At 39.7% G+C, this 22,662-nt stretch overlaps 2 protein-coding genes across 6 annotated transcripts in view; both read left to right on the forward strand.

Moving 5' to 3' along the window:
- The first annotated feature begins 4,253 nt into the window (after positions 1-4,253).
- Positions 4,254-16,348, forward strand: c9orf72 (C9orf72-SMCR8 complex subunit). 3 transcript variants are annotated; one of them, XM_069535738.1, is made up of 10 exons: positions 4,254-4,423; positions 5,216-5,709; positions 6,972-7,067; positions 7,647-7,711; positions 8,286-8,358; positions 9,133-9,249; positions 10,175-10,410; positions 10,527-10,584; positions 11,226-11,335; positions 15,158-16,348. In XM_069535738.1, the coding sequence occupies exons 2-10, from the start codon at positions 5,263-5,265 to the stop codon at positions 15,342-15,344; spliced, it is 1,389 nt and encodes a 462-aa protein (XP_069391839.1). In that variant the 5' UTR covers positions 4,254-4,423; positions 5,216-5,262; the 3' UTR covers positions 15,345-16,348. The 3 variants fall into 3 exon arrangements, with proteins under 3 accessions (XP_069391839.1, XP_019940097.1, XP_069391841.1); XM_020084538.2 differs by having other exon boundaries at positions 4,293-4,311; XM_069535740.1 differs by having other exon boundaries at positions 4,326-4,540.
- A 4,775-nt stretch (positions 16,349-21,123) lies between these two features.
- kiaa1109 (KIAA1109 ortholog) overlaps positions 21,124-22,662 on the forward strand; it is an 81,856-nt gene continuing 80,317 nt past the window's right edge. For 2 of the 3 annotated variants that reach the window (XM_069535137.1, XM_069535138.1), the window contains exon 1: positions 21,124-21,273. The gene's annotated coding sequence lies outside the window, so the exon portion shown is untranslated. The remainder of the gene's footprint in view (positions 21,274-22,662) is intronic. The other variant, XM_069535136.1, reaches the window with a different exon arrangement.

The raw sequence follows: 22,662 nt of genomic DNA on the forward strand, positions 1-22,662 counted from the left end.
GCTTCTTACTGTCATTAGCATGCAGGTCAGACAATTTGCCACTGGCGAATAATGTGTGAAACCGTGAAAAAAAAAAAAAAAGCTTCATGAAGTGAGAAGTTATTCAGACCAAAAAGTGGCGAATGTGGAGCAGGGCTAATCAAGGTTAAATAAATGACCAGTAATTTTTCACACTCATAAAAGGAGGCCGTGGTAAAAGAGACAGCACAGACACATTTTCCACCCACTGAAGACAACAGTGCACAAAACGCCTGCTCACCATGCTGAGTGATGAGCTGGGACCAAAGCTAACTCATGGACATTTTAAAAGTGGCCTCTGTGCTGTCAAAGCGAGCAGAGTCTACGTTTGCAGAGGCACATGTCTGACAAAATCAGAGGCTGAGAAGAGAAGGTGGGGGAATGCAAACCTTTTTTATTTCAAACTAATATATTGATTAGAGTTTATTTACTTGTAATAACACATTAGAGGTTCTTAAACAAACATTATACACTGTAATCATCTAGTGTGATATTGAGAATACTTATTTTTACTGCAAGAAATATTGGCTGATGCTAATAAATACCATTGTTTACTCAAGCTATCAAAATGCAGAACCTATTAACGTCTCTGGAAACACTGGACTCCCTTTGCTTGTGAGAATCAGATTAGGTTGATGTTTAGACAGTAGCTACAGCCAGGAGTTAGCTTAGCCTAACATAAATACAGAAAACTGGAAAAACAGCTATAGCTTCACTATCTTTGTACTATAGCTACAAAGATTTAAAAAAATTAAATAAAGAATAATTGTTATGCTGTTTTTGAATGGGTTTATGAAATTGCGACATGGATTTAAAAAAATTATAATATATATATAAATATATAATTAGTGAGCTTCATATTATCAACAGATAAAAGAGTGATATTGATTTATCTCATCTAACTCTGGGCAAATTTCTCCACCCATAAATCTGGATGACAACAAAAACACATTTGGAGTGAAACTATCTTCAGTATTGAACACAACAGCTGTTGGCACATACAAATCTGTAGCCTACTTGTTTTGCATTTGTTTAACATGACGATCAAGATTAAAATTTGTGACTTGAATAGAGAGACTGTATCTAAAGATAGATGACGAGTCTCCACATCTTCCTATGATCCAGAATTGAAGCCAAAATATCCTGGACACCAACACTGCCATCTTGCACATTTGGAGACAGAGTCTGTGCAATAACAACCGGGGGATGGAGCTGCAGTAACGAGCACTCACAGATACAGGCGATCGACCAATTGCATGTCAGTCATCAATCATGAGGTTTCACCCAGTTTCTAAAGCATCAATTAACCAACTGGAGGAAGTTTATGACCTATACTGCTGCCCGTCACCAGGGGGCAATCAAGATGCTTTGGCTTCACTTTGGGGGTGTTATGTTGTCCATTCTACAGTCTATGTTTTAATTCTGAGGAGTAACAGAAGAACAGGTACTTTTCAGGGGGTTTTACTGTATTTCCTCTTCACCGACTTGGTTCTTAAAGACACAAGGATATTGTAGAGACGTACATGATTGTCCAAGCCCATTGGCCCTGGTGCAAAGAAAACCTGCAAGCCGCAAGTAACACTATTACAGGGCAGTGACAGTGCCATTAAACTGCTTATCAGTGGAGCCTGTTGTGACTGTGGGTGGTTAGTCTGGAATCTGATTGTATCTTTGTTGTGGTCTGTTCAAGTACTCTGTGGCTGGAAGTATGTAATCTACGTAATGTATTTTTGCTATGAGATCATCATGTTACATCATTATTCCAACACACAGTGGGTGGCTGGCAAGAGCTAATATGGAAGCATAAATCCCGAATAGACAGAACAAATAGAATTTATTGTTATCTTTTCCTTATTCCAAATAATGAAGGTAATTTTTTTCCAAATGTCATGTGTGAGGATTAGAAGGGGACACAAAAAGCCCAGCGCTCGATGCGTTTCTCAAGGATTGTGATCTAGGAACCTAAAGGTGCCTTTGAAGATGAAAAGAATTGTAAGAGGAGGGGAATAAATCTTCAGGCACATTTATGTAAAGCAAGGGCACGAGGTATAATGACGTCCCTTTAGTGTGGTATTATAATTGTTTAAAATAAAGACCTATTTCTACGTTGCACGGTCTTCATCAGTGCAGGGATAAGGAGATGCATAAGTAAGAGGTGGTTCCACGAATAGACAATCCGCAAAAACTGAAAAATCATCAAAATAACGTGTTGGATTAATATTTAAATATCTCGACAAATGTTCTCCTGGAATATTTTGCAGATGATGACTGTTTGGTCTTTGTAAAATTCAGAGGGTGGTTAGACTCCAGTGAAGTCAGCCCCTCACCTCTGCTGCAGCATCAAGGCTGTTCTCACAGTGCAGTCACATCAGTGCGGTGGCCAGCAGCTACACAGTTTGTTGTGAATGACTGTTGACAGTCGGTGACCTTGAAAACTTCAGCTAACTTCTTTCAGCGCACTGGCTCGTGCTGACCGTCCACAGTCGAGGTTTGCTGCTGCTGAGCTCATAGAACAAACACACGCACGAAAGAATTCAGCTCGGCTTGTTGTTCATGTGGTTCAGAAGCAGCAACTCTGACAGGCCCCAGGAAAGGAAGCAGAGCTACTCAAGATGAGAATAAATAATGTCAGCAATAGGATAGCATGGAAGGAGAGAGGTGTGAGAGAATGTTTTACATATTGTCATGTATACTCAGAGACAGCAACATCATAACTGCTCCTGTCTGGATATAAAATTAGCCCTGTTTGACGAGTTCTGTTTTCCCATGACATTTAAAGCTAGAGACACACCAAGACTGGTCCAGTCTTCATGCGAAGCTAAAGACTGGACCAGTTCTGTTCAAGGTGACAAAATCTGACCACTAGTACTTCGACTCATTTATATAAGTGAGCCTGTTGGACTTTTTGGTGTATCCTTTGAATTTTAACTTATTTTATTATTTCCAGATTCTTTTCCTTTTAATACATAACATTTTATTTTAGATTGTACTCCCTTTGATACATTTTTTAATTCATTCATTCTATATTTTGCTATTATTAGAAGAAAATGTGTCTAATGTTTTGATATTTTTTGTTCTTTATTCAATATTGTGTGTGTGTGTGTGTGTGCATGGGGGTGTATGGAAAGGGTTGGATAAATGAAGCCTGATTGACTGATTGATTCTAAAGTTCACTGATTAACATATTTAATCTGGTGAAGTTTATGTGTGCAAGAAATAGAGTCTAAAAGAGTACATGTTATTTTAATCTAGAGGAGGTTTATGATTGGAATTAAGCTGAAAAGGAAAAAGGAAGAGGCTGCAGAACCTGTGGAGAACAGCTGCATGGTATTTGTGCCCCCCCCCCCCCCCCCCATTATAGTTTACTCAGTGAGAATTGCAGTCCTGGATTGCCACAGGCCACAAGGGGCCTCAGAAGAAATTGAAAACAGCAGCCAAAGATGGACTGATGAGACACCAGCTGCAGGACAAAGTATAGAAACGACAAGCGGAGATGGCAGCACAGCTGAGTGCACATTTTTCACCGGCAACGTGTAATTGTGTTATAAAATTAAGAGTCACTGTTTGCAGAAGCAGTTCAGCCTCTTAATTGCTGACGAGCCTTTTAGAGCCCACAGCGTCGGTCGTCTCATTAGCGTCCTGCTGAGGCCAGTGGGTCCAACACTGCAAATTAGGTGTGTGTACAATATGTAGTTGAAAATACAGAGCTGAGACTAGGTGTGAAAGTTTGGTGCTTGTATTGATTCTCGATTGTTCCTGTTTGAGGAGTTGCTCTCCTGACAACTGCAAATGATCCACTAATCCCGAGCCTGAAGGGTGTTTGATATTCTCACACATTAGACAAAGTCAGGTATCTGCTGAAGGAAGAAGCGCAATCACATGAGCATATCTGTTGACTCTTAATGTTATAGAGATCTGCAGCCATGATGCTGTCGTGATTGCAATTTACAGACGTGTGATTTAGGGGGGGGAATAAAATAGAGACAGCAGTATGAGGTTCCCAGGACTAAAGTACGGTGCTGTTACTACAGAAGCCTGAGAAATGTGATGTGTAAAGGCTTCTGTCCGCAGATAAACCGCTGAAACGTGCAGGCTCCGTGTGAAGGAATTAAAATAACTCGTGTTTCTGCAGGTGGGCGCCCGGAATAAAAAAAAAAAAAATGACATCATTGACTCACTGGTCATTTCCCCGTCTCGTTCGCCAGAGGGCGCTGTGCGGCCTTGTCAGCTGCTGACGTGCGCCTGCGTTGGAGTGACGTTCGCGGAAGTGTTTGGAAGACAACAGAGTGCACGGTGGGTTAATGAGCATTCAAGTGTCACGTGCCGTGGAAGTCGCAGAAATGAAATAATGAACGCGCAGTGACACTTTGAAGATCTTCGCGCGGAGCTGAAGAAAACGAACAAAGTAAGAGAAAGCGATGTAAATCCTCTGTCACTGCTCTGCTAATGCTAGTTAGCGAGCTAGCCCTGAGTTAGCACTGCAACAGAACTGGTCAACCAGCCTGAATTGTTGCTTCACAAAGTAAGTGTGGGGCGATCGCCTGATCACGCGTTGTCTCATCTGTGGTGACATGTAATAAAACACTCGTAAAGTGTGAAAACAGAGCTGCATCGCTCGCTGTGGACAAACGTAGCTACCTGGTGACAGACAAGCTACAGATATTTGATCACTAATGAACCTGACAACTCATCAAACACATGTTCAGTCACACAGGAGTTTGATCTCTCGAGTATTCTGGTAAAACTCTCTACTATCAATCAAGGACATGGATAGAAAAGTAAACAATTAATTGAAATATCTTACAGTAAGAAAATGCTAATGTTTTAGTTACATGTGCCGAATTCAGAAGAACACCTGACTGGTTAGCGTAGGATATTTGTTGAGTATCTTTCTTTTTTGTTTAAATTGTAGAAATTTGAATCAATTTAAAAATGCAGTTTCTTTGCACAGAGTTTGGTCTAACCTTAGAGAAAGCTTGCATTCATTTATCCATGCTCTGGACATTGTTGGAGACAAGAGAAGTTGTGGGTCTTATAGTAGCAAAACAAATCACTTTTATTTTTACAGAGAAGTATGATTAGATGTTCTACGTGATTTTATAAAGCTTGAAAGCGTTTAGTTCTGATCATCAAACTGTTAGCCCACAATCTAAACTAAATACCAGAAATACATCTGTTGTTCCTTGTGTTGCCATAGGTTGAACTTCATCAGGACTTAGAGAGCGACGTCTTCAAACCACTCCAATGTCTTCCGGCTGTCCACCCCAGTCACCTGCTGTGGCAAAGTCTGAAGTCGCAGTAGAGGGAGAATGTCCATTGCTGGCGGCCACCTTCGCCTACTGGGACAACATCCTGGGTCCCCGTGTGCGACACATCTGGTCACCGAAGGGCGACCAGCTGATGTTCCTCAGCGATGGAGAGGTCACCTTCCTGGCCAATCACACCCTTAACGGGGAGATTCTCCGCAGTGCCGAGTGTGGCGCCGTGGATGTGAAGTTCTTCGTCCTGGCAGAAAAGGGCGTCATCATCGTGTCCCTCATCTTTGACGGGGAGCTGAAGGGGGACAAGAACACATGTGCCTTGTCCATTATCCTGCCGCAGACAGAGCTGGCCTTCTACCTGCCCCTGCACACCATCTGCGTGGAGAGACTAAAACACGTCATCCGCAAGGGGCGCATTTGGATGCAGAAGGTAACGCTGGTCCTTTAACCTCTCACTCCTCGACATTAATATTCACACAATAGTTAACAAAGATTTACCCTTTGTGCTTGTCAAATTTACTTTAAATCATTATCCAACCTTTCGTCCTTATTTTATATGGGTATTAAGACATCTATCAGCTGTTTCATCCGTTTGGGACAGCAACAACATTGGCAGAATAATAAAGTTGCTGTCTCCCAACACAAAGGAGTAGGTTAGCTAATTAGGTCTGAGAGCTCCTGCAGAGACAGCAAGTGAGTAGGTAATAATAAGGGCAGACAAACCATCCTGAGACACTACGCTTCAAAATATATCACCACCGCAGATACTGCTGTATAGGCCTATTTATCAATCTCCTGTGTTGTGCATGTTTATCACTATTGTTAGTTTTACTGCGTCCCTCTTGTCAGACTGCTCCTCCTGATATAAATATTGCAGCAGGTTTTTGTTTTTTTTGCCTGATGCACCTACAGTTTGGCCTGTTTACTGCTCTGTTAGTTTTGTTGTGTCGCGTTGAGAAACTATATAAATTACAGTTTTGGTTTCCAGGGCTCACATAGCAAGCAAACGTGGCTCACTGGCTTTAGAGCTGTACGTTTTTTTGGTACAGTCACTAAACTGACACAACAAGTCAGTTCTTGTACTGCTGCTTGTTTTAATGGCTGAGAAACTGGACTTCTCTTTAATAAACACCGGTATTAATTATTTTGGTACTAGTTTAAGTGTTACATCATTCATATAATGTATTGACATTTATCCAACCCTGATTTTTCGGTGTTTGAAGTTGTAATGATAATTAATCATTTACATAAGAGCTGAAGTACAATCTAAATTCAATTTATATATTTATTTCTTCTCACATAAATGCATCATGAAGATATGAAGCTCCTTTTTTTCTTGATTATTACCAATGAATGTACAGTGTGATATTTTACAGTGATCATTTCTCTTTGGAGGACACACTGTGTGAAATCGACCAGGCTGCTCTATTTATAATGTTTTTTATTTTGTCCACCCCATGCATATCAAACATGCAAAGTTAATTCCAAAAATACCCCTTTATCTGTTGTTGTCTTTTTCCTTATTTTGAGAATGATGCGTCCAAATTTCAAGCACAGTGCTGAGCAGGTACACAAATTAGTTATGAAATCCAAAATAATAAAACGAGTCATAAGCTGTGTTCTCACTCCACTGCAGCTTCAGTATTTGTGCAGAGTTAACGTTTACTGTTTTCATCTCTCCTTCATCTTCAGGGCTACAACATCATCTCTGTGTTGAGCATGGAGATTGTCCCTATCATGGAGTTGTTGGCCTCTATGAAGTCACACAGCGCGCCAGAGCATATAGATGTGAGCAACACTCAAGCGCACACACACGTGCACACACGCACACACACACATACACACACACACACACACACACACCAGAGTAATGGATGTGAAATAAATTAAGGATGGCTCATATTTTTAACATTGATTATTTCATCTGAAGGCCTTTATAAATCTTGCCGCCTAAATGTTTTAAAGTGAAGAGGGACTTAACAGGTTATGATGTCAACATCATGGTGGCAGGAACTGAAAGGAGCTGTTGAAACACACATGAAATTCTGAAGAAGACATTTTGTCTCTAATTTTGGCAAATTTCCAGTTTCATTCTTACACTTGTGTAAATGGCCTCTACTTCCAAGAGCCTTGAAATATCCAGGTTCTCTGCCAAGATTACCACCCAGTGTGGCTCCACACATTTGCTCCTGTACTGTGACAGAAAATAGTAGCTCAAAGAAACTTCCCACAATCATTCCCCCACTGTTGTTTTGGTGTTTCTTGTTTTCATGATCCTGCAAATGTGCCCATCAGCACTTTTGTTTTTGTTGAGAGCGATTTTCATTGTCAAAATTGACACGTTTGTTTTTTGCTCCTGCTGAGCAGATAAAAGACACGGTGCTAAATGATGATGACATCGGGGACAGCTGCCACGAGGATTTCCTCCACAAGTAAGCACTCCCATACAGGCAAATGGATACAGATGATGAACGGTGCCCATTTAACACCCATCAACCTACCCATGATGAGGAAGGGCCCTCCCCTTTACCAAAGTTTCCTCCAGAGAAAGAATGAAAGCTAAATAGCAGTAAAGTGTTGAGAGGCCATTCTGATTATGACACTCCCCCGATTTCTCCGAGCTGCACAGGATTGGTTCTACCTCCTGTGGACATGATAAAGTATCTGGAAACTGGAACTTATTTACCTGCATCTAAAACGTATTTGTTTCTGATTTATTAAGATATTTAGTTGGAAAAAACTTCATTCAAGCTGAACTTGAGTTCTTTTTCAGACCAATCAAACCATTTATTTCCTTGAAATATGGTCAAAAGACCAGATCTCAACCAAACTATTTAAGTAAATATGTAAACTTTGTTAAACACAATTATTAAAGTAACTCGAACCCAGAGCCAGTTGCTTTCTTAATTCTTCCTTGTAAAGGTTTAAAAGCTGCCATTAAGAATTAGAGTAGCACTAATGAAGCGAATTGATTCTAATTTGCATGTTTTGGTCTCTTTGGTTCAGGGCCATCAGCTCTCATCTGCAGACTTGCGGCTGTTCAATAGTAGTTGGAAGCAACCCAGAGAAAGTAAATAAGGTAAGTTCGCTGGCTAAGTGCTGCACACAGAAAAACCTCAGCATTTGAAACACAGTTACTGCTGCAACGGAAATGTTTAAAGGGAGGATGTCTGAATTAAAACAAGACAAGTTGGGCACAATAAATGAGAAGGAAAGTTAATAATGCACACTATATAGTGTTCTCAGCAGGCGTCAGTAGAAGGTATGTAGAGGTAAAGGTGAAATGTTGTGTCACGATTATAGTGAACAAGAATATCATCATGGTATCATGGTATTGTAAATGTGCTGAAAATGTTCAAATAAAAAATCATATGGCACCAAACACAACCATGATAAACAAAGTATGTGCATGTAAGAACAATACAACCATATGTAAAGAAGCCATTTGTCAAATTTAAAAACAAAACAAGTTGAAACCATTAACAGTTTCATTAGTAGCTACAGTATCACCATTCCTTTCCCCAATGAATAGCAAAGGCCTGCACAGTCTTAACTGTAGTTTATTTGGCTTGAGGCCTGAACTGAGCACTAATTAAACCACGTTCTTTATTTGTATCTACCAGGTAGCCTCAAGCCAGATTAAGGTCTTTGGTCATTTCTGTTCTGATTTTCGCCTTCATCTTTGTTTTATTTTCTGCCCATATTTGGAAAATGATTGCATAACCTTACATAACCCTTATTGTGTCACAGTTTCATTTCTGTATTGTTCTGAAATGTCCAAACCTGTTTTCCTCTATTGTGTTAATAATCAAAACCAGGATTTTTCTGAAGGTGCCTCTGTGTTTTCTTGCAGATTGTGCGAACTCTCTGTGTCTTCCTCACCCCAGCCGAGAGGAAGTGCTCTCGCCTCTGCAGGGCGGATTCATCCTTTAAATATGACACGGGCCTGTTTGTACAGGGTCTGCTCAAGGTAGTCACCAGTTCCCTCTCATTAGTATGATGTGGTTTGAATTAGAGCCTGGTGCTTTCTTTTGTCTGCTTGTGTTATCTCGCCCAGTCCATCTTCTGATTTGTTTGCTTTTTTTAGTAGTCAATAGTTGCAGTAAGATATTTTTATTACAACACTGCACAAGATTCAGATCTGTCTTAACTCATGGAGCTTTTTTTAACGTGGCCTCCATAAGGTTTTTAGTTTTACTCGGGCAACTGCAATATGCAAAGTAAGATAATAGCACGTGTAGTTTATTTCTTGGTTTGTTCTAGTTCAGTAAGTTTGTGGTTTTAGAAAAGTTGACACTCTATTAACCCTGTTCTGTGAGGCAGGTGGGGTATAACTATAGGGTTGCCACTTGGGAATACTGCTATATAGGAAGTCAGCAGGAATGAGAACACGAAAACATTCACCACAAAGCTTGGTAGAGTTTGTTTGTTCCATCATATCAGTCGGCATAGTACATGCTGGCTGTGTTGCGGATCTTATTTTACAATTTTATGTAAAATACAGTGAGAAACAAGAAAAACCAGCCCGGGGAGAAACAACAGGATTAGTCAGGATATTGGAATCTTGCTGCTTGCAGAATGTGAAATTATTTATTAAAGCTTCTTCGCACATATGTGACATAGATAAAGAATGTTTTTGAATAGCTGCTCTGATATTCACCCTTTGTTTATTGCATTTCTATATGCGTCTGCTTCCTTTTTGCTTTTCTCTCTATTGTTGTTGTTTCCTCTTTTATAAATGTGCCCTGTGCTCTTTAAATTTGGGCCAGATATGAATAATAATAACATGTTGTCACACATCACATTAAAAAAGAATCATAGCAGGTTGTAAGATTAGTCCAGAGTTGGCAGGTTGTCGATACAGGTTTCATAACTGTTTTTTTTTGAATTCCCAGGACTCCACAGGCAGCTTTGTCCTGCCCTTCCGCCAAGTGCTTTACTCACCGTACCCAACCACTCACATCGACGTCGACATCAACACTGTGAAGCAGATGCCACCGTGCCACGAGCACATGTACAACCAGCGACGCTACATGCGGTCAGAGCTGAGCACGCTCTGGAAGACGGACAGCGAGGAGGACATACCCCCAGACACAGTCATTCACACGGATGAAACCTTCACACCTGACCTGTAAGACATAAACACATCCCTTGCATCGTATGCTATTTTATTTGCACTTTTTTACGCGATGTGTACTTTTCTCCCGCTCAAATTAAACATCGTCACTTCTTTGTCTTTATTTCCAGGAATATATTTCAGGACGTAATGCATAATGACACTTTGGTGAAGTCATTTATAGACGAGGTAAGTCTACAGCAACATTTTTCATATGCTTTTTTATTGTCCCTCTAAAAAGGGGAAATAAGTCATTTTAATCAAGTCAAGAGGAAAGTAGAATTACCACACTGCGGTTGTATGCCTCCGCCAACCAGTGCAGCTTTCATGGACATATTTCTATTTATTGTTTTTCCAGACTTATAAAACGTCACTGTGATAATGTGATAAAGTAAACTGGAAACTGCACTGGTTAGCGGAGGCATACAACCGCAGTGCAGTAATTCTAGTCTACTTATTGTATACAGGTATATAAATGTTATACATGTAAGAACTAGTGTATTTACTTCAGTCTATTGTTTGAAATTGCCTAAAAGTTTTGTTCTGGCTGCAGCTCGTACTTGAAACATGAGCCTCCGTAACACCGACGTAATCTCTAGGGCCCATAGGTTCAAAACATACGAATTGATTCCCAAGGGTCGCAACCCGTCATCTGTTCCCATGAAAGTGCCCCCAGAGTTGCGCTTACATGTTTTTTTTTCATGACAACAGCAATATGTTTTTTTTCTCAAGGTTAGCACAAAGAAGGAAAAGGGGCGTGCGGAATATTCTAATCTTTTCTAGCTGAGTTGTAGCTCGGACGTCTAATTGACATCCTGTGTTGCACCCAGGTGTTCATGCTGAAGCCGGGCCTGTCCCTGCGGAGCACCTATCTGGCCCAGTTCCTGCTGCTGCTCCACAGGAAAGCCCTCACGCTGCTCAAGTACATTGAGGACGAAACGTAAGAGCTCTCACTAATACAACTACAATTCAACTGACGAATGTGATTAACATGTGGCTGTAGACACTGCACTCACACAGGCTGCAACAATAAGAACCAAAAACAATCACAAGTACCAGAACTTATAGTTCACTTGCTTTCTGTCTCTGTTTTTACTACAATGCACTGTGGCCATGGTCCTTGTTAGACAGCAACATCATCACTGATCAACGCTGGCCCCCCACAGGACACACAGCCAGAAATAACTTTAAGCCCTGTCATCTGCAGCCTGATGTAACACATGTACTGTTCTGCAGCTTAGAGTCAAAATAGGCAGGTCAGCGGTTTTTTGCATCTGTTCACTTATCCCTGAGGTTTTGCTGTACAGGGGTGAGGATATGGCAACCCCCTAGTCACAAATGACTAAGAACATGGTGAAAGGGACCAGACAACACTGACTCCAGCTGTGGAACAGCTGTTAGTCCTGGGTGAGGACCCAGCTGAGCCAGATCTCAAACACCATGAGGTAAATGGAGGAGAGGAACACACTCTCAGAGCGTAGAGTGTAGAGAGGGTTGTCACTTACCTGCAATAGCTGTGTATTGCTTTGAAATGCATGTGAACACGGTGAAGTGGTGATTTAGTTCACCGGAGGTGTAAAACAGACACTTGATGATACAGAGGAGAAGGAACACGTGGTCAGGTTACCATTCAGGGGAAGTGCAAAGAACACAGGCACCTGTCTGCTGAGCAGCAGAGGTAACTCGTGTGATCAGATGAGTCATCGCTCGGCGAGTCGTGATGTGTAGCACAAGAAATATCAAGAATCATTTGCTATGTATTTGCATATATATCTCAATTTGCATAGACAAATATAAGACAAGTGAAGATATTTGAGGTTCAAATTCAGTGTGACTTGCACTTTCTGTCCATTATGTCCATAGTGAATATAAGCTCACATAAATGCACTTAGTTATAATAATTCTTACCAGGGGGGAAGTTTAAATACTCTGTGTGAAACTTTCTCAGTGAATCTTTCTCAGCAGTGCTTCTCACCTGCAGTAGAGAACTGGGGAATGCATCCCTCCTTTAACAGCTCACCAAACACATCTAACCTATTAAAGGTTCAGTTTGTGGAATTTAGTGGTGAATTTGCATGTTGCAGCTGAATACCCCGCACCTCACCCTCCCAAACATTAAAAAAAAAACCTGTGGTAGCCGTGATGAAAACTCAAAAGGTTTTAGTTTATCCAGTTTGGACAACTGTAAAAAAAAGCAAAACAATGGCTGCCGCCATAGAGAGGACCCCCTCCATGTAAATCTAGAGTTTTTAAATATAAAGGGTCCATTCTGGGGTAAAGAAACAAAATTTGGATGAAACACACTAGTGAAAACATTGGTTTTATTTATTATCAATTTCTGCCAATGGATCCCTTTCACCCAAGTCATTTGAATAATTTTTGTATTCCCCTGCTTCAAGTTTTGTCCTTCAAAAGCGACGATCCAAATGATGTATATGTATGTAGAGAAGAGAATACAAAGTCTGTCCTTGAGTTTAGCACCAGCTAAATGGGCATCGGTCCTGTAGGCAGGCAGAACTCGGCAGAACACCAGGCCTCTCTGTTTATGGGACACGGTGCACATGAGAGGATTCTGCATGGTGTGACAATACTTGGTTTATTGGCCTGACTTGAGCTGCCCCCTGCAGTTGCAGGTGTTACAGATAAAATCAAATGAAATCAAATTAAAATCAAATCATTAATTAAATATTTCAAATACTGGCTGCAATTCCAATATTAGCATATGCTACATTTCTGTTTCATATTATTTTAAATTGAATAGATTTGTTACTGGAGTAGTGGAAGGACGTTACTTTGAGGTGTGGTAACCTACGACTGGCAATTTCTGTAATTTTATAGACAATAAATAAAAAAATAAACAGCTGAGTCGTACATCACAGAGCAGCACTGGTTTGTTGGACTCAGGCCAAATAATTCATGTTGGGAAGAAACAGAAAGAAGTGGCCGGTTGTCTAGCAACACAGGACGATGAATCCTCAGCACCGACTGCTTCCCCTTTTATGAGCCGAATGAAGAGAATATTGTGTTGAGTCATAATGATGCAAAGGACATGCCATCGCTTCCCAGCCACACAACCCTGAGAGACTCTGGAGTGGAGCCAGCCATCATCAACAAAACACCAAATTATGTTTTTATGATCATCATTTTAATCACTGACAAGAAATTCTCATTTCTCTGCCCCCCCCCCCCCCAGGCTGACAAATGGAGACTATGCCAGGTTGTAAGGTGACCTGTCCTCACACCACATCGTACATTAATTCACCGTTCATTTAGGCAGTTACCAGAACATTCACTCAGCGATAAAACGAGTTAAAAACTGTTACTTTAGCTTTACACTCGACTAACTCCATCGACTTCCCCTGCTCTCCGGAGACCCCGTTCAGTACCTAAAAGAAAGAGGAATAATTGTGTCTCAAGTCACGCTCTGGCCCCATCACGGTTACAGTAACCACCTTCTGGCTCTGCTCCAGAAGCACCTTCTTTATTCCAGAAAACTCATCTGAGACTTTGCAGTCCGTCAAGTCTGCATTTTTTCATGCCATCCTCCCTGTGGTGACTTGGTCAAGGCTCCATCTGGGCTTGACGCATCCTTGTGTACTCGCCATCAGTGGAATGACCTTCCTGCTCCTTTTAGGACAGCAGTCACATATTTAATCTAGTTTTACACATCTTGCTTTGCTACTGAGTGCAAAAGATGTTTTAAATCTTTCAGCAAGTGTTTCTTTATGGTACAGTAGTATTTAGTCAGACCTGACTATCTGTAACCTCCTGACCCAGGCTTAAATTACTTATTATCAGTGATAAAGTTTCAGACTATTGTTTTACTTACTCTAACTTTAGAAAAATATTACCTTATTTATATGTTAGTGCTCATTTGTCAGTGTCTTAACACCCTGGCTCTAAGAAAACCAAACCAAAAATTATTTTACACTTTAAATGCACTCTAAATTAATTTCTTCTAACACTGCACAGTACTTAATTAGTTATATAGAAACAATGTGTTTGGCTTGCGAAAATATGTGCAAGCAAAATGCTTAGACAGCAAACACACACAATCAAGAAAGAAATCAGTTTTTCTATCCTGTACTTTCAAAACTGCACATTCATTGCTCCAAATTTCTCTTTACATCCTGCTACATTTAAGACATGCAAATTTCTAGGGTCAGTGGATATGAAGCTCAAAACTTTTAAGGAAGGCTCAAGAACGGTGGTTGAGCATCAAGAGTCGAAGCACAGTTTTAAAGAGAGAGTAAAAATTCATGAGGAAAAAGAAAATGGAGAACCAGTGCAACACGGTTGCACCTTAGAACCAACACATCAGAGTGATCCTTTGTAATGTTTTGGATTTATTAATATATAATTATACAGAAATCACAAATTTTGTTAAACTAAACGTGGCCTCAAAGCATTACTGATTAGATTTATTTTTTTCCTTCTTTAAAATGATTTAAATGGTTCCAAATGAGATGTTTCCATATGTACAGAGAAACATGAAAATGTCTTACTGTAAACACTAACCACACAATTATTATCTCTGGTGAAAACATATAAGCGCTCTGGTTTATAGTGTTATCGTGCAATTTTCCAGGTGTCTTGACAAGATGGTTTATGCTCACCCGCATGCTGTAGCAGCATACATAATTCATCGTGGCACGGCATTCCTGTGCACAGCTGCAAACCAATGCAAATCTTCTGACCCTGAGTATTGTAGGTTGTTAACGCTTACACCACAGTATAAATATTTCCTCACCTTCCTCCCCAGGCAAAAAGGGAAGAAGCCATTTAGATCCTTGCGCAATTTAAAGACGGACCTGGATCTGACGGTGGAGGGAGACCTGAGCATTGTAATGGCCTTCGCTGAGAAGCTCAGGGCGGGACTGCACTCGTTCGTGTTTGGGAAGCCATTCTACACCAGCATGCAGGAGCGAGACGTACTCATGACCTTGTGACTCTTATTTTTCACGTGCACTTTATTTATTGGACGGTTAATGAAAACCGATGTTTTGTTATATTGTTTTTTTGTTGTTGTTGTATCAATGTTACTTTAAAGCATGCAGATCTGTGAGATAAACGTTAGCCTGAATATTTGTGTGTCGATCAACCCAAGAGTGATTGTTGCCGCTGTAATGAGCCATTGCAATTGAAGTTCTGATGTATTGCCTTGATCAACCGTAAGCGTAATGTGAGTTTAATATTTTTAGACGACATAAATTATTTTCTGCTGAATGAATTATTCATGTGTTCTATGCCTTCTGCTAACAAAGGGTCTGTGTTAATTTATGGTGCTAAAATTGGCTGAGGTGCCCACCAGGATGCTTGCAATTTAATTTAAATGATATTAATGAAAGCAAGTTATTTGTTTCTTCACAGCCTGTGTTACACAACAACCTCGATTGGCCTTTGAACCTGTGGATTGCCTTTTAGAATAAATCTAATTATGTGTACGGAATGTGAACAGATCTGGTGACATTAAAAAAGGTTCTGACTAATTTAAGCATGTGGGGGAAAAAAACAGAGGGTCTGTTCATACAATTTTAACACAATCTGTCCTTAAAAAGCAGATCTCTTATTATAGAGTGTCTATATAAATTACTATGGTTGACCAGTAAATGGATTTGCACTGGTTTATTGTCCTCCCACAGCAACACAACTTTGCTGTCAGTATTATTAGGACATTTGTGTCTTAAAGTAGATCTGTTTCGGTTATTTGCTTTTAAAATATGCTTCCAAAAATGCTCATTATTCTAAGATTGTAATATGTTGAGTCGATAATGTGCCATACACAATTTTACAGCATGTACAATTTGCATTTTTTTTCCACTTGCATATCTTTAGCAAACCATGTTTCTTGATTTATCTGCTCCTTCTTTTTCTTAATAGACTGATTCAACAGTGACCGTTTGTCTTAGTGTTCAGATGGGGCAATCAATAATAAACACTGTACTAACAAACATCTCATCTTTTACACTGCCTTCAATTTCTTTAGAGTCTGTAAAGACAGACACGATTTGGATTGAGGAAGCCTCCGCATGAATGAAGTAAGAATAGAATTGCAAAAAATATTGAGAGCTGACACAATAATTTCATTTTGACTTCCTAAACAGCAAGCTCTATAGATTTGGTCCCTTACAGATAAGAAGCACATCTTTTAACTTGTTAAAAAACTGTGAAATGTTTCCAGGAATGCAAACCAAATGTAGTCAATATGAGATTAGGTGAATTTCAATGATTGTGGCGATCCATTGACTTTCCTTCCAGCACTTCCAGGAGGTTGCCTTATGTGGTCTACATTACATCTCAACAACTGGATTGGATAGATGTCATGTTTGGTTCACACATTAAGTTCCCTAGTTTGAAACGCCTGACCTCTTTATCTCCATTAGGTCAATAGTCCATCCAATACTTTGATTTATAAATAAATTCCTTCAAACTGTGTTTTGAGAAAATGTTTGCATGCTAACACCACGATGGTGACCATGGAAAGCATGAAACTTACTTCACATTAACATGTGAGCAGAGTCATTAGCACTCAGCTTAAAACACTGACATGCTACAGCTCCTAGCACGTCTATAGAACTGTACTTTGCTGGACCCTCTGATTCAACACTAGCTCTGACAGCACTGCCGATAAAAATTGAAATCTTACTCAAACACCCAGATTTCTGGCAAGCTCAGTTTTGGCAAGTCAGCACCTGAAGGTTAATGGAACTGGGTGTGCCAAATATCCTTTTTATTTTAATACAGGAAGTTTTTTTAGGTGTTTCTCAATGTCTTGATTTAAAGCTTTCGATAAATCGAAGCAGTAAATTGATCAGTGAGGCAGAAATGATAAGAGACTTCACTGCAGCATTTTTCAGCAGTTTCTCAGAGATGTGGCCACGCACAAATGGCATCACCTAGAAAAATCTGTCTTCCGGGTGAAAAAGGCAGCTTAAAGATTTTAGTCAGGTTTTGATTGCCTTGAGCAACAAATATATAATATCCTCTAGAGGGCCCTGCACTGCTGCATATTTAAAACAAGAGTGGAATGAAGCGAAAGGGAGAGAGGTGTTGATTACTTATACTCTGTGTTGGCATCGGCCATTTTCTTTGGACTATCATCCATTTCCACTGCTGACAGGAAGAGATTGGAAAAATTGATATGGAGGGCCAGTTTGCTCCTGAGATACCCGCTTGACCCAGTGCAGGTGGTGGGACAGAGGAGGATGATGTCGAAGCTGTCTTCTCTGATGGACGACCAGTCCCACCCCCTGCAGGACACCATCACAGCACCGGGCAGCTCCTTCAGCGACAGACTGATTCAAGGTCCTTTCTTCCTGCAGCAGTAAGACTGTACCATCAGCTCTGCTCCCAGTAGACCACAAGCACCTTCTATGGACTTCTGCACTTTATCTCAGGTTTTTCACTTTTTAACTGTGCAATATTCATTTCTGTCTGTGACACTCAATGGCTAATGTGCAATCCATTTCACTGTACATATGTTCACACAGTACATATTCTGTTTACAATTGTATATATTTGTTTTTATTCCGTTTATATTTCCCCACATTTATTCGTATTGCATGCTTCTTATTATTAATAATTAATTTGACCACCCTCTTACTGATGTAATGTTAAAAAATTCCCCAGTGCAGGACGAATAAAATATTATCTTATATTATCTTAATAGAAGGCAATCAGTTTTGACTGCACTCAAGCACCTCAGAATCAGAATCAGAATCCTTCAATGTCAATGTTCAACATTGTCACCAATATTAAAACAGTGAAAATTGTTTTAGCAGCTCTTCTTGTTACAGCAGCATTTATCTGACTTTTAGAAATCATAACAAGAATCGAGAAGTCAAAATCTAAATGTAATTTTTTTTATAAAAACACAGTGAAAGAGAATAAACATAAGTAAAGTGTAACAGCATAATAACAGTGCAATTTTTACAGTAGGACAGTCAACCTGACAGTCCACCTGAGTATTAGTGCATAATAATTCTGTGCAAAATTACAGCGTTCAGAAAAAAAGGAACGTATAAAGAACCTCTATAAGGAATGTTGTTGAAACAATATTAAGAAAACAAAACTAATAATTCACATGAGACATGTTTTTTAGAGTCACACTCAAAATATATAGATCTTGAGGCAAATGCATTAAAGGTCCAGTGTGTAAGATTTAGGTGAAAGGGAACTATTGGCAGAAATTTAATGTCGAATAATCCTCATGATGTTTTCACTAGTTCGTTTCATCTAAATTGTATGAATTATAGTTTTCTGTACCCCAGAAAAGGCCCTTTATATTTAAATACTTTATATTTACATCGAGGGGACCCTCTCTACAGAGGCCGCCATGTTTTTTACATCAGTCCAGACTGGACAAACTAAACACCTTTTGAGTTTTTATGACAACTGAAGCTACCACAGTTTCTTTTTCATGTTTGGAAGGAGAGGGTGAGGTGAGGGGTGTTCAGCTGCAACATGAAATTTCAACACTAGATATCACAAAATTCTACACACTGTAACTTTAATTGAAAAGCAAGCCTGATATTTTGGATGTTTTCAGTAAAAAGGCATGAGAGCAAATTGTGTAAAGTTGAGGATTTTAGGAGTGCTACTGAAGCTGCTAAACATTCACAGAAACACAATATCAGAGGTGATGCTGTTTGGCTCCAGATAACAGACAAAGCAGAGCTCCAACTCCAGTGAAAGCATTTTTAGCCAGGCTAGTGTCACAGCCACTTAGGCCCACTGAAACTCCTCATTAACTTTTTGAGGCCATTAGATATTTCACCGACATTCATTGTCCCTAGTGGAACAATTACCTCTTGAGTTGCAGTGAGACTGACATTTGTTCACTTTAAAAAATACACTGATTACTGGGGTACCAGATATCCATGGCAGAGGATGAATCCCAACAACCTTGGTAAACACAGTATTTTTCCTGTCGCATCATTGTCAGGTAAAACACTTGACATGTGCTATTAAGTTAAATCCCTCAACAAGTATTGGGTGGAATGTCATGTAGTTTGATGCAGACATTCTTGCTCCTTTCAGTACAAAATGTAATCACTGTGGTCCTCTACTTTGCATTTAGTGCAATGATCATGTCAAAGTTTTATTCAGTACAGTACAATAACTGACTAGAATAATCCTATAAACCTCCTGTGCTTTGGGTTTAAGGCCAATTTTAGAAGGTTAATATGATAAACTAAAATAGTGAACATGAAACATGACGACTGATTATCAGGATGTTCGCACTGTCCTCTCAATCTTAAATTTTTTCGATCAGCTTTTATTTTTGAGATATATTTTGGACTCAACTGATAATTAGGCGTTCTGGCAAACATCTAATAGTAATAAACAAAAATAAATATCAAGCAAATATCCAAAGTATTTCCTTTCTTTGTGAATGAATATTTGTATATTTGTATATTTTGATTCTTGATCCTTGCGTTGAAGAACCCTATGAATGAGCATGTTGCCTTGCATTAAGCTCAAAGCACTAAGGTGTCTTAGCATTGTGCACCTTTATTTTGTTTCAGCAGGATGTAAAAATCTTAACCTACAACAGCACGTGACCAGCTTGCATTTCACAGTTTCAGTTACAGTAATAAAGAACACTATAAAGGTCACCTTGGAGAAGACACACCGCAAAATCACATTTAAACAATTGAAATTTTGACAGTTCAATGAACAATGGCTTACCAACCATAATTACCAGGATATGGTCTCTATTTTCAGACATGGATGCATGGGCTGGTCCTTCCAGCACCACATTTCACTGCTGCAGACACTGATCCTGTTGTCCTTATGAACCTACTGACCAAAGGCCTTATTGTCTTAAGATGGACAAAGATGTAAATAACCCTTCTGTTTCATATTTACTTACCATGGGAAATATTTCAGAATGTTACCCTGTAAAAATATGTCCCACTCTGAAGATGAAACCCATCTTGATAAATCTTAATCTCTTGACCTATTGCACATATCTTCAGATTGCACATTATATATAATACAAATGGAAGATAATATATAGAAATATATACATTATTATTATTATTATTATATTTTAAATTTTTATTGTTGAAGGTCTAGTGTGTAAGATTTAGGTGAAATAGATCTATTAGCAGAATTTGAAAATAAAATAATCCCAGTGTGTTTCATCTAAATTGTACTAACTGTTGTTTTCTTTACCCTAGAAAGAGCCCTTTATATTCAAATACTTTATATTTACATTGGGACTGGGTCCTCTTTCTACGTAGGCCTTCGCGCCTTACTTCATGTTTGGAAGGGGAAGGTAAGGTGAGGGGTATTCAGCTGCAACATACAACTTCCCCACTAGGTGTCATTAAATTCTACACACTGAACCTTTAAGCTTTAACTCATGATTCTGCTCTTGTTCTTAAGCACCACTCTTTATCGTTCTCCTGTTCCTCACAGTACTTCCTCCTGAATTTACTTGTGTGATTTAATTTGCACACAATGCAAATTCCTTGCATGTGCAAACGTACCTGGCTGAAAGTCTTTCTTTGCTTTACACTTTCAGTTTGACACCAAAACAATCGCACACTGATCACCCACACACCTAAACGATGACGACAGAGCCGCTGCTGTCAAACCTGTCGTGTCGATTGGTTTCCACTGCCTGTCAGTCCGTGCGCGTAGCCTCGCTCACGCTCTCCTCTGATTGGTCAGTCTCTTCTATCCGTGTTCCCCCATTGGTCGATTTCTACGACCGCTCTCCCCAGAACAGGAAGAGATGTGAACTGGCCGTCTGCCAGGTAAATATTCCAGAGGATGCTAGCAGTGCTCACGTCCGACGCGACAAAGGGACGACAACTCCTGAAGAACCGGGGCAAAGATGAAACCACACAGTTTATCGAGGACTCTGAGGTATTTGACTGCCGTGCAGAGACCTGCTTTCACTGTTTGAATCTGGAGAAGTTACAGGGCGCGGCCTGTTGTCATTAGCTTGCTAGCGAAGCACTGGGCTAACGTTTTGATAGTTAGCGGTTAGCTTAATAACCGCATTATCCACAAGCTAAAGCGCCACCAGCCACTGGACGGGTCAACAGCTGCTTCTTGCACCGAGACACATACCGACGGAATAAAGCACGACAGGCAACAATTAGCCTTTGTTACTAGTGTTGAGGATAATGCTCAGGAAATGACTCAAGACCTGGGATTAGCTAGGTGTGTGGTTAGATTCAGGTGTAGCTGTGGCTTCCAGATCAAATCTAAAGACCAGTGGGTTATTAATTTAGCTAAACACGTTCGACTGGACCTGTTGAAGTGAGGCTTGTTCAAGATAGAGACGTGTGGCGATGATGGCAGCACCACTGGAGTATGTAAACAAAGCCGCATACTGTCAAGTTAGGCTCCAGCTCTCTGTGCTCTTGTCATCCTCATCGGTCAAACAGCCCCGGAAGTTGAGTTTTGGATTAAATGTTGAAGCTGGTGCTTTGTGTATCTCCTCTGTGCTCAGTACGTTCTGGAAAGGTCTCAGGTCATTTAGAGCAGGGCGCATATTTTGCTGATGATTGAGTAAGCTGACATATGTTCAGTGCAGGTTAGCACAGTTAAATCTGTGTTTGCCTCAGACCAGTGCTACTTTCTAGTCCTGTCACTTAGTTCTGCTTTGTTGTTTTCAACACAGATGTACTCACAACAGCTAAAGCCATGATCGTATGATGATAAAACAGAAAGACTGTTTAGACCTACTAGTGTAGTATATGTAGTTATTATACATCACTAGAGTGTCTGTAGTTATTGCACATTAGTGTGGTGTCTTTAATTATTGTACATTTGTAGTGTACAAATGTGTGGTTTCTGTATTGTGTCTCTAGTTATTATACACTAATAATCATATTTATTAGTGTAGTGTCTGTTGTTATTATACATTGGTGTAGTGTCTGTTGTTATTATACATTAGTGTAGTGTCTGTAGTAATTGTCTAGTGTCTGTAATAATTGTCTAGTGTCTGTACATCTTATTCATTAGTGTCTGTAGTTATTATGCACTGTCTGTAGTTATTATACATTAGTGTAGTGTCTGTTGTTATTATCTAGTGTCTGTAGTAATTGTCTAGTGTAAATCTTATACATTAGTGTAGTGTCTGTAGTTATATCTAATGTCTGTAGTTATAATACATTAGTGTAGTGTCTGTAGTTATTATCTAGTGTCTGTAGTTATAATACATTAGTATAGTGTCTGTAGTAATTGTCTAGTGTAAATCTTATACATTAGTGTAGTGTCTGTAGTTATATCTAATGTCTGTAGTTA

The sequence above is a fragment of the Paralichthys olivaceus genome, chromosome 12 (assembly GCF_024713975.1).
Source record: "Paralichthys olivaceus isolate ysfri-2021 chromosome 12, ASM2471397v2, whole genome shotgun sequence".
NCBI classification, from domain to species: Eukaryota; Metazoa; Chordata; class Actinopteri; order Pleuronectiformes; family Paralichthyidae; genus Paralichthys; species Paralichthys olivaceus.

What these genes read in the sequence shown, in the direction of transcription:
- c9orf72 (XM_069535738.1), top strand. Translation starts at nt 5,263, where the DNA reads ATGTCTTCCGGCTGTCCACCCCAGTCACCTGCTGTGGCAAAGTCTGAA. An exon ending in GCGCGCCAGAGCATATAGAT is followed by an intron (nt 7,068 to 7,646) that starts GTGAGCAACACT and finishes CCTGCTGAGCAG; the next exon opens with ATAAAAGACACGGTGCTAAA. An exon ending in AAGTACATTGAGGACGAAAC is followed by an intron (nt 11,336 to 15,157) that starts GTAAGAGCTCTC and finishes CTTCCTCCCCAG; the next exon opens with GCAAAAAGGGAAGAAGCCAT.